This window comes from Lingula anatina, chromosome 8 (assembly GCF_051362555.1).
Source record: "Lingula anatina isolate TDL-2025a chromosome 8, LinAna3.0, whole genome shotgun sequence".
Taxonomy (NCBI): domain Eukaryota; kingdom Metazoa; phylum Brachiopoda; class Lingulata; order Lingulida; family Lingulidae; genus Lingula; species Lingula anatina.
The window spans coordinates 5,365,139-5,381,429 of NC_141774.1; the positions used below are offsets into that span (position 1 = coordinate 5,365,139).

Below are 16,291 nucleotides of genomic sequence, written 5' to 3' on the forward strand. Positions count from 1 at the left end.
CTAATAACGGATTCTGTTGCAGGCCCATGTATGACTGCACACTTTTGATTCACATCCCCGTATTTTTTCTTTGTTGTTACCGTTTGCAGTAACATTTGACAGACAGTTTTTAAAAAAAGCATTACTTAAATCCGGGTTTACATATCACACTTTCCTCTACAATGCCCATAGTATATACGTATTTTTTCTTTGTTATTACCGTTTGCAGTAACATTTGACAGACAGTTGTTAACTCAATTACAGGATTGATTCAAAATTTAAAAAAAAAAGCATTATTTTAATCCGGGTTTACATATCACACTTCCCTATACAATACCCATAGTATATACGTAATTACCTCCAGGGCTTTAAATCCCTAGGAATGTGTCATTTAGACCACTTTTTATTTTGCTATAATAAGGTGTAAAGCTCTATGTGCTGGCATGTTCTATTTCAAAACCGTACATGATGCATGATTTTAAGGTGATCCCTTCTTCCCTTTGTTGTTATTTCTAGGAAATAGGCTTCACGGTCTTCGGGTGAATTTCCGGGGAGCTAATACAAATGACAAGTATGTCACCTTTAGATGTGGGATTGTATTGATTGAAAGTATCCAAAACTATGGTAAGTCGAGATTGTTTTGTTTTATATCTCTTTTTCCTATATATTGGTATTCCGTTTATGATATAGAATAAATGAGTATACAGACTTGAAGCAAAATAAAAATATCACATAATTTTTTTATTTAGATCCTTACTCGAAAAGCACGTAGAGAGCCGGCCTCCGCCAAATTGATGAATTTTGGCACTTGGTAGCACACCCATTCCCCGAGTTAAGATAGCTCTCTTGAATATTTTGGGTCAAGGTCAACAGTCACTGTCTCACAATGGAATAAGTCCTAACAGTCTCGTGAATTATATTTAAAAAAAAGATATGGCTGTAAGCCTTGGATCCATATGGAAACCCGAATCACCATCAAAACCCAATCGCATTTCTAACACATTTTTAAAATTTCATCAAAATCAGTCCATACGACAGATATTCAAAATATATGTCTTAGCTTCAAAAACGACCATACAGAAGAAATTGTTTAAATTATCTTTTTCTCTAATGGAAATATTCCAGATGAGACCTATGTTGCTGACGTGCAGACTGCCGTGACCGACGTATGTACCGAGCAATCACGTCGGGTTTGTCAAGTGACAATCCCTGCTCCTCCCGGCTGCCCTTGCCAAGTGATGATAAAATACATGTGTTGCAATACCTTGTATTAAATGGTAAGTGTTTATGGAAATAGAGGGACTCTTAGAGACAAAACGATCAATAAAACTAACGATTATGAATTCGACGCTTCATTGAATCTTGTACTTCACAAATTTGCATTTTTACAAATAGTTTAGTATATCTCTTGGAACCTGATATATTACATTTGGAATCCAAGCTTAAGTATTTATCAAATGTCTTTCTTTATATTTACAGAGATACGCCAGGACTTCAAAAATGCTGGACAAAACGGACTTATGCAGACATTTCTCGACTGCATTTAAATATGCAGTTGTATATTATTCCCACTGATTATTAGTTAGCAGATTGAAAATAACAAAAAAATTATAAAACATGGGGGAAAAACTGTTGCAGCTTGCTTATTTACCAATTTCCTAAAACATCATTTACTTCTCAAATTAACTTAAAACTTTAATTTACCTTGCTTGTGTTAAAGGTCATTACGTACTCATTTTAGTTTCCTTTATGTAATTTAATAATATTATAATGGGGTGAAATATTATAATATTTATATATATTTATTAGTTTTAATATTTAAATACTAATGGGAAACATTTAATTTGCTAGGAAGGCCTGATGTCGTTTCAGTATGCCTTAAATCATTGTTTTTTTTTTCCTAATTCCAATAATACAAGGGGGTTGGTTAATTAATTTAATGATAAGTAAGCCTGCTAGATTCCAGAGGCACCATTTCGGTTATTTAATATTTTAGTTAATTGATCCGTCTCATTAGATCTTCAGATTACATTTACACACTTTAATATTCGTATGCACTCATTTGTCGTGATAAGGGAGTGGTTAGCTGTCTTGTAAACAAGTCATTCTACGTCATGCAAATAAAACTGTCGCAAATGCTTCTGTTTGGTTGTTTTCCATACCTTATTGCTAACTGTATGTTTGGCAAGCTGATAGTTATATTATACCTTCATCAGTTTTAAAAGTAATTGATTTTCACCTACTCTTGGACCGGTGCTCGACACGAACCTGTGCTTACATTTGACGATTTGTGCCTTTTCTATCCAAATAATTCAAGTTATAAACGAAAAAAGTTCTATGCAGTCCGCCATAGAAAACCCAGATCAGGCACCTGGGTTTCGTTGAATTCAAAATAAAATGTCTGTAAGAATCAAATATGGTGAGACAGGGACGTATATTAGATTTCCATCCTCTGATGTAAAGTGACAGACATTGGTCCAAAACTAGCATTATTTCCTTGCAAACTGATTGGCCAAGAGCGAAACTTGATATCTGGCCAAGTAAAACCGTAAATATTAGAAATATTGAAATCTGCCATTTCCGTAGCCCTAATCCTTTGTTCTTATCTAACTGTAAAAGTACCATAGTATAGTACAGTATAGTATTTCTGTACGGGCCAGGGTGAAAAAGACTGAATTCATTAATGTCCATGAGTTAGCCACGGAAACGCGTGTACAACAGCCTTCCAGTATAAAGGGGGCTTAGCTGTTTATAAAATCGTTGTCTTCTGGAGAGTTATCCTGAAGATAGCAGCCATTTCAAACACAGCAAAATCCGAAACAAAAATAATTATCGAGCATTTAGCAAACATTAGTTTCCATATTGAAATCTAAAGGTAATAGCCAATAGTACGTTTAATTAGGTCACTTGTCGCAAATAACGTGAGGTAAATGATGCATTTTTTTTTTTTTTTTTTGCATTATGTGCCAGCAGAAAAATAAACAAAATAACTACCGGTAACTAAAATAAATAACCTTAAACATAACCCTCTTGGCAGAGAGGTCAAACTTTTCAAAGTTGACTGTTTAAATGTTAATAGCATTTTTTCTCTTTGTCTTTACTTATTATATCATGATTTATCAATATCAGTAATGTCGTTTTTAACTGTTTTTCACTACATCTTTGTATTTATTCAACACTTTATGTGCTGCCATACTCTTAATAATAATAATAATAAATAAATAAATAAATAAATAAATAAATAAATAAATAAATAATTACAATAACACAATCTGTCGTTGCTAACTGCTTATTATTTTAATATAATATTCCAAAACCCGTTCCATGTTGAGCAAGGATTAAAAAAAAATTCAATTCCCACAACCGCATATAATTTAAAGTAAATCATGAATACGGAGTTGATCATCAATAATTATGCCCCAAAAAACAAAGAATCCTTCTTACGGTGGTAGAAAAAATCAAAGTGGGCAATGCGGAACTCTTTTTTCTCGATGATGCCATTACTGTTTTTATCGACATAACTAAATGACTCGGCGATGCCTTGTTGAACACTGAATACTTCAAGGAAGGTTTTGTGCTCGTGGGCGTTCAACTTCTCATCTTCGTCATCATCTGCTGCTTTGAATACTCCTAATGCCCAAGCAGTTGTTTCTTCAAGTTTATGGTATCCGAACAGACACAAATGTATCGAAATGGCCTCATCAACGGTCAAGTTCTCTTTGTTGTTGTTTTCTAGAGTGGACCAAAATGCAAACCATCCATTGGTGAGAGTATCATTGAAACCGCTGATTTTATCCACCCCGAAATTACCTATCGCTCTTTGAACAGTCTCGTCAACATATTCACGGCGATTCACAATTCCGTCATTGTCAGCATCAAATAGAGCGAAAAAGCGGGATATTTTAGCACGCCATTCATCTCCTGCAACCAGTTTCCTCTGAAGTTTATAAAATATGTCATGGAATAGTAATTCAATAGGGCAAATTAGATAAGGCGTCCTTGTATGAATGGAATCAGCTAACATCAAATGTAGCTATGTAAGCTCAACAGGTGATTAAGAATAGTAAAAATCCGAGTAACAAGCAGTATAAGTGTACATGTTTATTTAAAGTTTGAATAAAATGTGTGCATGGTCTTATATGTCTTACCTTAGGACCATTCGAAGCGCACTGGACGTCTTCTCCCATGACATCATTAATCACCACCGCCGCCAACAACCAAAGTACACGTGGAAGAAACATCTCTCTTGTATGCTAAACAATAGGCCTACAACACAAATAGATCGGTTTTCTGTGCGAAACAGGTTCTGTTGATTGAATTAATGCTTGAAATGGACAGTTGGCCCCCAAGAACATCAGATATGTTGTGGAAGATACCCAATCAGGTTTGAACACGTAGTTGATGTTGATTGAAGGAAAAGATAATCCAATCGGCATTCGTGCCTGCTCGTGTCACCAGTGTCAACTCAACAGCAATCCATTTTAAGGAGGTGATAAGATTTAAATGTTTCCAAAAACTAAGATCCAGAATGAAATCCAGATATTTTAAATTCACCTTTATCTTACTGAAAAACAACCTTATGAATCAAGACACAACTCCTCGAATAATATTACTGGGCGTTCCTCTTTTACGGCATCGGCTTAATCCATTATCCCCACACTCGATCCCTGTGTCTGGAAAATCAGATAACAACCTACTGTACATTTTCATACAATGCTACCATATTGAAAAACCTGTATAATGCCTTATGGTTAAGGAGACAGCAATTCGCTGTGAACAGCCTAAGTAACAAATACACATGGTCTTCCCGTATGCTGTTAACAATAAATTATGATAAATGATTCTGGTCAACATGTAAAACATTGTAGCTATATAACAACACATGCTGGTATTAAAAACAGCATGCAGGCGCTCATCTCAACTATTGTGAATGTACACAATACTGAATAGATGCACGTGCTGTTGATTTCCAAAACATTTTATTCATAAAAGAAGACTGTACTGAACTATAAATCGGATAAAGTTTTTGAGTGATCGTCCTATTTAGTCACTGTGCAACTGATTTTCCTTTAAACACAGTTTCCATGCTTTATGTGTAGTGTATATAGTATAAAACGTATGCACTATGTTGTTTGGGAATTATATATAAAATAGTCTTTTCAGGCGTAAAAACTACGTATTTTGGCACAGTCACAATTATTTAATTTTAGCATCAAAAAATTACTTAATTTCATTTTATTAGAAGGATTCACAATAAAAGCGGCCGGCATCGGCCAAGTTTCGAACATCATACTTGTGTTTGTCACTTTAATGCTTCTTTTTACCGACATCGTATTGAACTTTTTCGATCAAGGCGACATAAAAGATATAAGAATAGAGAAATGTGTAATCTGGTGTGTCGCTACCAGATAACCGACCGCTTGTTGCACTGTGTTTTAATTATGCATTAATTAAATCAGTTAGTGCTCCTTTGGGCTGGTCAAAGCTTGACGTTGGGGAAGCATGGTTCTATAAAATCAACATCCAAATGTCAGCAACTACTGCATAGAAGAATTTGAAATTTGGCATGCAAACGGTCGGTTTCGCAGTGCGTAAAATGAGTTAAGCAATGTTTTACAAAAATGTTAACCTGTGTCAGAATGGCCCGAAGAAGATCGACGTCGTCATCTAGGTTATTGTGTGACGCGGTACGGTCCAAACAGTTTTATAGAGTTATGGCCAGACTGATATACATACACATACGTCTTATATACTCCAAAACTACCTCCGTTGAGCAATACACGGGCATTGCATTTTTTCCTATATAGGCCTACTGCAAAACTACCTCTGTGGAGTATAGCTGAATTATTCGATTTGCGCCAGTGCAGTGCAGCATAAGCATAATGCTTTTTTCTCTACCTCATCGGAGTAAACTCGGAAGCTATTTAGCATATTTGAAACATATGCTTCTATTATGCTGCTAATCTACTGCATTAATGCCCCTCTCTGTACAAACCTATGTGATTTTTGTAGCAGAAATGCAGTAGACTATACCGCATTTCTACTACAAACATGCTCCACACCACTACTTCTCTATTATGCTTCTATCCTGTCTAGATACTACTGATCGTGTGCAAAACAGATTATTCTCACCAAAATCTTCGCAAGGAAAGTGAAGTCAAAAGGGCCAGTTGTACGAACTTCATTTATATGAGTAACCAGAGGAATCTTTTCACTTCTACCACATTCCTACCATAAACTGATTCATTAAAGTATTAAACTGAACGCCAGGGGGATTCCAATGGCTTCGGATATCTCGATTACTAAAATAATCCAAACCCCGTAAGACTGTATACACGTCCTTCTGATAAGAAGTGTAAAAAATGATTTCAGTCGTCATGATTACTTAGAATGCAGTCTTCTTTGGAATAAAACGAGGTATAATTTTTCATCGCAGCTGATAATCGGCGACCTCAGAAGCTCTTGTGTCATGGAAGCAATTGGTACAAATATGGGGATTAAAGCTGGGGGGTATACTCAGCAAGATATCAAAGTCATTCAATATAATGTGCTCTCTAGCTAAGTTTTACATGCAAGGGAGCCAAGGAGAGGGAGACATTGAAATTCTGAACGAGAAACTGGAAAATGGCAGATCTCTCTCTCTCTCTCTCTCTCTCTCTCTCTCTCTCCTACTGATATCTTTATCACACCTACAAACGCTCACACACACACACACACACACACACACACGCGCGCGCACGTTAATTGTTATATTAATGTCGAACAACCGAAAAGGTTTGAAAAATCAAACTAGTTGAAGGGTTAGATTTAAAAAGAAAATTCTAAAATTAGAATAATATTAGCTGTGATGACAATATGAAAAAAAAAAAAAAACAGTCAATGAAATCACTGAAAGAGAACCGCAGCGTTTATACTTGAAGTGGCCGACATACAGTATATTAAGTTCAGGACGCTTTAAATCTGTTAATAAACGAAAACGCAATCTATCAATGCAAATCTTCGAGCAATTGATCGTACTACATTTCTATCACTACACTAATACTGATATGCCACGCATATTACTTTACTGGTTATTGATAACATCGTTTGATTTATCGGTAAACGACTGCGAAGTAGCTTTAGATAACCTACAAAACGATGTGTGACGAAGTTGTTGGCTTGTCTTCGTCATGTTACGCGAGGTAGCAAATACAACTCAGATATTATCTTTCTTATTATTTATTGAACTACTGTCCAGTTATTACCCGCGCCGCTTCCTTCATTTCTATTCCTACCTCATGCAATCTGTAGCGGCCTTCTCTCTGTTTACACTAAGCGCAGTTGTATAAATACCATAAGAGCATGTCAATCAACTTAAGTTACTCTACTAAACACTCCCCGCTCTTATTCACGGCATGCTGTCACTAACTAACATTACATTATCTCCCGGGGACGATATGCCTGTCCCTAGGCATATTTTAAAATAAAATTCACATTGAAATAAATTTTAAACACTCCATTTTCTTTTACCATAAATCCATGCAAAACAAAACTAAGTACATAGATATTTTATAAGAAACCTATGATAAGATAGAAATACATTTGACATGAAACCCCAAATATAACCTAAAGGAAGATAGATTGATAAATTTTTATGAAAATACAAATGTTCGTGGATGTGCATTTACATGTTGTCATGTGTGGCCCAAGAGTACAGATACTTTTAATTGTTTTCTCTGCGCAGATGTTTTAAAAATCTGTTACTCTCTTATTATGGCTCTGACACATTTTCATATACGGTTTCTCTTTTCCAGTTGTTATTTCAGATAAAGTATGCACTACGTGAGACAATAGGGTTAGCTACTCCCTGTCCGATGAATAGCATTCACCACAGCGTTGCCCAGCGCATCGTCTATGATGAAATACCTTTTCATCTTCATATTTATCCACACTGTAGCGCTCTCTTTTGATGGCTATAAGAGAAACAATCGTTTTATATCAAACCCAATCCACGATTGAACAAAAAAAAAAAAAAAAAACATACCGAAAAAATAATTAAGTAAGAATCTTCCTTAATGCATATGATCAGTTTCATGTCTTTATCTTTGCAAAAGCTAAGTACACTGTTCCTGTACCAATAACTGTATAGTTAAATATCAATAACTAATAATTATAAGACCGACAAACTGAACAAAGATGTATTATTAATACTAAACGTATTTAATATTCAACACACAATACTTAATGTGTCGTTATAACCACATGCAATAACATATAACTCAAAGTTAACTCGTAAAAATTTAAAGTTCATATCCACTCAAATGAAAAGTTCCATTTGGTATAGTCTGTTGCATCCTCCATTTTGAATTTTAGCACGAAAGTTCAGTTAGCACATAGTGTAAAATCAGTCCTTCTAGACAGTGCATAGCGATTGTCATCTGCCACTCATTGTATATGGATACGCTTATACTCTTCAGTCTCCCCTCCTTGCCAGGGGCGCAACCTAGGCTGAGTACCTTTCCCACTAGCTCACTTACTAGCTCATTCGTTTTCAGTTTGCTAGGGCCTGACTGTACATTGAGCTGAGCGCGGCTGCTATTCTTAAGCCTTACTGCCTTTTGCGACCCAACCGGCCGGTGACCCAGTCGATAGCGATCACTCAATCCCGTAGAGCTTACCAAGCTCCCAGGGAGTAACCGACGGTCTGATCCCGGTCCCACTGCCATGGGTTATCGGAACTTTGACCGTTTTCACCAGCCTTGCCTGTTCACCACCGTGTTGGAACCGCACCAACTACGCATGGCTAGGTGAGGACTGTCGTCCCCGTACCACTCAGTGAACTCGTTAACACTGAGCCGACTAGACGGTACCACAGTATCCTGTTAATTCAGGATTTGAGACACAGTGGGCCTTCAGTCTTCTCCCACAGCACTATAGCACGTCTTTAATGTGCCCCCAGAGCCTTGCGACTCCACTGCCGCCTGTTGACGTCAGGGCTTCGGGGAGCCTATCCCCCTCGCCTGACGTCAGGGCTTCGGGGAGCCTATCCCCCTCGCCTCGTTTAGTTTTTAATTGGATCCCTAATATTCTAACCAAAAGGGAATCCATTTCCACTAAATAAGAGACTGTGCTTCAACTTTTTATCTGACGCGACCTCGTAAGGCTTCTACTTCAAATAATTCATCAGTGGTCTGGGACAAATTCGCTTGTCCGGCAGTCTCATTTTCTCGTTTTTCTTCATTTTTCTATTTTTTTCTTACTCTCTTTGTTTATGGGCAAATAAGCAACGAAGCCCTGGAGTTATTTTGGAGGAACTTTCCTTGTCAAACATTCAACACAAGAACGAACATAATGACATCTGTAAGTGACCTTTTCTAAAAAATCGTGTGCGTAATGGTAACTACGTGTTTTGAATAACCTTATGACTGCTTGCGTTGTCGTGTAAACTAGACCAAACTTTGTACTCTAACTTGTATGAAATAACAAGTTGCAAAGAAGCTCCTGGGTGGAGTGATTTTCTGCCATCAATTATCACGTCATCTCCAATCTCTAACAACAAGAAGCCGAGCGCCTCTGCAACTATGTAGAAGTTCGTCTGATGTCAAGAATGTGATAATTGACGCAAGGTTCTTATCTTTACGTTGGAGTTTTTAAAACAATACCTCTTTAAAACAAATGCCTCGCAATCTTGACATTTTGACAATGTCATATTTTTGTCACCTTTCACTAACTGTTAAAAGCATTCCAGACCTTTAAATTCGTAGCCACTCTGTTTTAATTCAAAGTAAAGTACTTGTCTCAAGATAGCGTCTAACATATGTATTCTGTTCAAATATGCATCATTAAAAAACTGTGCAGGGTCAATATGTTTTTCTAAGTCTTATTCTTCAACGTTTCCCTCGTGGTAAGGGCGGCGGCTAATCGTGTTTGCATTCGCGAGGTGTTTACCTTTACTCTGCTTAATTGAAATCTGTTAGGGGATAAATTCAATAACCAATAATTCATTACTTCTAGAAATTCGATTACATTCAAATGGGCATGGAATTCTGGCCCTGCCTTAATTACCTTTGTCAACGCGAATATTAGTTACTGAAACTATGTACCCTTAATACCTGACCTCTTCTCACGCAATGAAACTATTCAGATAATGCTAAGTTTCCATTTCTCAGCCTTCGTAAGACTATGTTTACCTCACTAAGGCAATTTTTGAAATTGTGGCTGGCTACCATAAAGTCATCTAAATATCGCAAAAAGCATTTTCTAAAATAATCGTTTAAAGCAATTGTCTTACCTTCCATTGTCCAATTCCAATCTCCCATCTAGATACTTTGTGTTCACCTGCGTATTTTCGTCCGGTGATCGTTATCTCTCTTTCCGACAAGACTCATGATGTCAAACATCTATGTTTATATTTTGCATCCTCCACCATTTGTGACGAAGTTGTTGGCTTGTCTTCGTCATGTTACGCGAGGTAGCAAATACAACTCAGATGTTATCTTTCTTATTATTTATTGAACTACTGTCCAGTTATTACCCGCGCCGCTTCCTTCATTTCTATTCCTACCTCATGCAATCTGTAGCGGCCTTCTCTCTGTTTACACTAAGCGCAGTTGTATAAATACCATAAGAGCATGTCAATCAACTTAAGTTACTCTACTAAACACTCCCCGCTCTTATTCACGGCATGCTGTCACTAACTAACATTACAGATGTATAGACACACACAACACCCTTAGCAACGGTGAAGTTTATCAGCCAGCTAGTAGGGGAACGACGCTGCTTCTTATCTGTCCTCTTTTACCGTAGATATGGCTTCCAAAGAGCTTTACAACGTCTTCAGTGAGAACTTTTTAACGTGTCATATCTGTCTGGAAGAATATAAAGACCCGAGAGTGCTCCCTTGTTACCACACGTTCTGCCTGGAATGCATTGCTGACCATGCTGCCAAGAATGGTGTCCAGAACAAGTTCTCCTGTCCCGTATGTCGCAACGAGGCCCCTGTACCACCAGGTGGGTTAGAAACTCTCGTGAAAAACTTCTGTTTAAGAAAAATAACAGACTTCATAAAAGACCAGAAAGCGCCCGAGGGTAGACTTTGTGAGTACTGTAAGCATAAAGAGGCCACTTTGCTGTGCCAAGGTTGTCCCAAAACCAACCAACTGTGTGCTACATGTCGTGAATTGCATGACAGCATCCCAGCATTGACTGGACATCACTTTATAGCTCTGTCACAAGTCGACTTCTCAGTTAACTCAGCTAGCATGCGGGAACAATTACGTCGAGTATTGGATAAAGCTCAATTCTGCGATAAACACGACGGAGAACTGCTGACATTTTATTGTAAAGAGGATGACACCGTGGCATGTAGAGATTGTATTTTGGAAACTCACAGTAAGCACGACTTTGAAAAATTAGGGGATCTAGTGAGGGATCAACGGGAGCAAATACGAGAAAAGCTTAAATGTCTCCCAACCGAGAAATTGTCTCGATTTGAGAAGGCAGAAAAGGTCACTGTACAAACGGAAGAGAGGCTAGAAGAAAATCAGTCGAAGGTTCTTCGTTTGGTGGATTCTCAAAAATTGGCAATGGCAAAGGAGATTAATGAAAACATTAAAATTCTTGAAAGAGAACTCAAAGATAATTACCAAGAAATAGAAAAGAACGTACGTGAACAAACTACCACGTATTTGACTAATGTAAAACAGCATTTTGAAAGATATCGAAAGAAGATGCAGTCCAATTACTCCGAAATGAAACGATTTGTTGATGGTAGGAGCAACGAACTATCGACCGAAGTTAAGGCATTCACCTCCACGCAGGTGAAGGCTTTAATGGCTGAAAAAGACAAGCAAGAAATGAACAAGATTTCCATTCAGAGCATTCGCGATTTCGCCCAGCAGCTCACAGACACCGGTTCCGACATCGAGGTCATGACCCACTCTAAAAAACTCCAAACTAGAATTCAGGAGTTACATACAGTAGAACCTGCCGTAGATACTAAGATCACCAACATAACATTTACACCAGGAAAAACAGACATGGACCTTGTGCTTCAGTTTCCTAAAATTCCTGAACCACTGCCACTGACCATCAAAACAGTGTCCATCAAGGCCAAAACATACAGTGGTCCTTTGGATGCATATTTTGGAAGTTTGAAAAAAGAGAGAGTGCACCTTCGCCAGCTGATGGAAGCCAAGTGGGTGGGGACGCCAGAGCGGGTTACTTGTTTTAAAGTAAAGGATTGGCCGTGGGATGTCCAGTGGACAGATGACAGGTGTGTTTTAGTTGTGCGTGGTATTACAGTGTCTGTATTCTCCAGCACAGGTCAATGTAATCGTGAGATCAGTATAGAGGGAAGGGCAAGGCGTATCACTACAGTTAGTAACGATAGATTCGTAGTCACATGTGAAGATAAATGCTGTAGACTGTACTCAACATTAGGTCAGGTTATACGGTGTTTTGGTCAGGGTGATATGTCTGACCCCTGGGGTGTCACGGTGGACCGTACAGAGGGCAAGGTGTACGTGTGTGATAGTGATACTCGGTGCATCTGTGTGTACAGTATGGAATCTTTTCAACTTGTGAACAAAATCGGTATCCCAATGTGCAGTGATGGTTCACAGCGCTGTGCATACCACCACGGCATCAATGCAATCATAGTCAGCGACTACAGTGCCCACTGTGTGTATGCAGTGACACCCCAGGGTGATGTCTTATTCCAATACGGAACACGATGTCAGAGTGGAAATGAAGATGGACAACTAGATTATCCACGAGGAGTGTGCGTAGATAATATTGGGCACATATTCATAGCTGACAGCCGAAATGACAGGGTGATTGTCCTTGGTTCAGACGGGAAATTCCTACGTTACGTTTTGACTAGGAATAACGGTCTTAGATCTCCTTTGTCAGTCGATGTCAGCAGTAACGGGGAGCTTGTCGTTGGAACTGACGGATGTGAAATATCCACGTATAAGTATGCAGATTAGAAATGAACTATGATTTGACACTGTGATGATGTTTGAATTGTGATGCTAATCACTGTGAAAAGTGTAATGAACACACTACAAACGTGTCTTAGATTTATCCAGCACTATGTTTGTTTAATATATAAACAGGAAGAATGCGGCAGTTCTAAATGAATAACAAGGCCAGAAATGCGCAGCATACGCGATACGCGAGGGCGCTACAGTAGGGCTTCACGTGACTCAACAGCCAATCATAGCACAACAATGGCATCTCACACAGACTCTGTGATAAGTGCTCGAGAAGCCAAAGTTGACTACCAAAAGCTGGCAAATCCCACCTATTTATTCCCTGCAATCGGATTACACACAAAAAAAGACCCAGGTGACAAATTACATTCCAAGAATGCATTCTAGATCCCCTACCTATGTTAACTATCTTAACTCTAGCGGTTATCATAGCTAGGGCAGGTAACTACCTGGCCGGGCTGGCAACTTTTCAGAGTTACCTGCCCTGTGGTCTGGCTAGTAATTTCCTTGAATTTCATACACTGTAATTACTAAATGATGGTAGGAATTTTGGATTAAGAGATTAATTAAATAGTGATATTGTCAGTCAATTTATGTAGAATCTGATAATATGATTGAGAATACTGATTAAATTCTTGGCCTTGCACTGGGCAGTTTTACATTTGTGCCAAGTGCTTTTTTAATCATTTTTGGACTCCATTGTACAGTGGTAATGGTCCTTCAATTGCCATGAAAGTTTTTATTCAGACTCTGTATTGTGCTGCCATCTGCTGGTGCTATCGGCAACGAATTAGTTTGCCTTTGTTTCTGATTGAATCTACCGTCTAAAATCACTATTTCTGACAATATTTGCGTTTTGCTGAGGGTAGGCTAAGCAATGCACGGCAAACTTCTTAGTACGTGTGTACAACCGAATTAAAAAAAACCCTAGCGATATTTGGTCACGAGTTGCTTGAAGCATAGCACAGCGTTGCTGACTATCGGCATCAGGCCGTTAGTTTGTCAATTATCACGAAATACCCACGAATCACGAACCCATTCAATTCCCTATGGCAATCTAGCAACTCGTTAAAAATGCACGCATGCGCAGTGAACATGCAGTGCATTTCTGGGGATGGGTAAATATCAGCGTAAAGACATATACAGTATGTCTTTATCAGTTTCATCGCTTTTAGTGTTTTTACCCTCTGCGGTCAACATGTAATTTATATAATAAACATATACTTTTTTTTTACTTAAAGGGATAATAACTCTTTGTTTTGGCCAAAAAATGAATTTTCCTGGAGTAAACAACAATTTTCCCATACTTACCAATGGTTAATGAATCCATTTTTACATTCAAAGTTAGTCCCTGTTTTTTTTTTCTAAAAATTTGTTTTTTTGTTAAAATCTCTTAAGAGATTATAACAGAGTATAGCCGTCAATGGAGGTCACGTGGTCTGAAGACCAGCTCAGATATCAGAATAATAGCTACAACTGCCGTTTTTGTGGTAAAACAGAATATATTATATTACTGTGAGTTATTCACAATGTTTTTATTGTGAAATATAAATCTCATACGAAGAGTTACTATCCCTTTAATAGAATTAAATTTTACAGTGGACTCCTTTTTTGTCTGTTAATGGAACTAGTTGGCATTATCTTCTTTTTTTATTTCCTTGTGAATAATGTTTACAGGCATATAATAAATATGGCATATAGCAAGAACTATAAAGATAAGACTTTGTCTGTTATAGGTACTACTCTAAAATACAATTTGAAATAAAGCCAAATGAGACTTGAATATGCCAATTTTCTTTATTGTTTTGCTAAGCAATGAAATTTAGCTAAACAAAAGCGTACGCGAGCAGAACAAGTTTTGTTTCCAGTAGTCTTTTCCTTTTTTTTTTTTTTTTTTTTTTTTTTTTGACTGTGGAGTTGCTCTGGCCATAACTAAACAAATATTGCACAAATTTGAGGTTTGAGGGGACTACGAGATATGATGCCAAGTTAGAAAAATACAGCACGAACATGATCCGAGCTTTCTCTCACTGCATGGGCACTGATCTTCGTAGTGCCCTCAGGACAGTGCGGTAATATTTTAATATGTACAAGACTGTCAGGACCCCAAGAGGGAGGGGTCGTGAGAGGGAGTGGTATCGGGTAGTGGTGTTCGGGGACTCCAAATGTTCAATTACTTCTGTCCTACGCTTAGGACGGAGGTAATTGAAACATTTGGAGTCCCCGAACACCACTCCCCGCTCTTACAACTGTAATAAGTGAAACAAACAAAATCCCCGCTCTTCTAAAATGTATGTACGGAGGAAAAATCGAAAAAAAGGCAAAAAGATGAAATGTGTTTATAAAAAATTTGTTTATATTCATGACTTTAAAAAGAACGAAAAGTGTACTAACGAGAAGTGTACGCTACTATTAAGCATGTCTGTTATCTTTGACACATGCTATATGATCATCTAATATATGTAAGTCACAAAAGAAAGTACTTCTTTGAACCACGAAGATGTAAATTTCTTTTCCTAGAATATATATATATATTTTTAATGCGTTTAATTACTGTAAGAGGAAACGCATGCCTGTGGAGGGTGACTGGCCAGTCGAAAGCGTGTACAGTTGAAAAAAAAAACTCGAAGCCATCATCAAACCATGGTAACGAAATAAAAGGGTTAGAAGCCGGGATCATCGCAACAACGAACTCGTCCAGGAACTTTTAACACGAACTTTTTTCCCTGGCTGAAGCCACGGTCAAAACCGGACGCACGGATTTTTGGATCGTACGACCCCTGTACCCTCCAGTACCCTCTATTGATTTCTTCCTGCTCAGCTGATGTAATTCTTACGGCCTCTTACCGCACATGCAATCGGCTTAAAGCTCTTTCACTTTGGGCCGCCCCCTCACGGCAACGACCCTTAACAACGGAGGCATGGCTCATTCGCCAGAATGTGCAGGCTGAATAACTCATCAAAATACATACTCTTTGGTCTATGCTGAAAAACATAGCCATTGTAAGATTCGTTTTTGATCAATGTCAACCCATGTAAAACCCCAAAACATAATTTTAGGGATTTTTACTTTTCCGCCTTGATTACGTGTTTACTCTTCTTTAAAAATCGCAAAAATACAATATATTTTGTTTATGTCGAGGTCCTGAAGGCGTTGGCGTTAAAGTCCAAATTGAAATTATATACATACATTTGTTTTTTTACTTCACAGTGCACGCAAGGGCTATACAGAGCTTGATTTTATTTCACGTAGGAATGCACAAGAAGCTTGAAACATTTCTGCCATTCCTCAAAGTATAAATTCGAAGTAACATTACTGAAAACAACTGATCAAAAAG

General features: G+C 37.9%; 2 protein-coding genes across 2 annotated transcripts; one reads left to right on the forward strand and one right to left on the reverse strand.

Moving 5' to 3' along the window:
- Positions 1-3,261: 3,261 nt before the first annotated feature.
- On the reverse strand, positions 3,262-4,361 carry LOC147760243 (uncharacterized). Its single transcript, XM_086994757.1, has 2 exons — positions 4,128-4,361; positions 3,262-3,916 (listed from the first exon to the last, which is right to left on the reverse strand). Exons 1-2 carry the CDS (start codon positions 4,218-4,220, stop codon positions 3,392-3,394), a joined length of 618 nt encoding a protein of 205 aa, XP_086850883.1. The 5' UTR covers positions 4,221-4,361; the 3' UTR covers positions 3,262-3,391.
- A 5,915-nt stretch (positions 4,362-10,276) lies between these two features.
- Positions 10,277-14,736, forward strand: LOC106165300 (uncharacterized). The gene has a single exon (XM_024075315.2). The coding sequence runs from the start codon at positions 10,767-10,769 to the stop codon at positions 12,945-12,947; it is 2,181 nt and encodes a 726-aa protein (XP_023931083.2). The 5' UTR covers positions 10,277-10,766; the 3' UTR covers positions 12,948-14,736.
- The last annotated feature ends 1,555 nt before the right edge of the window (positions 14,737-16,291 follow it).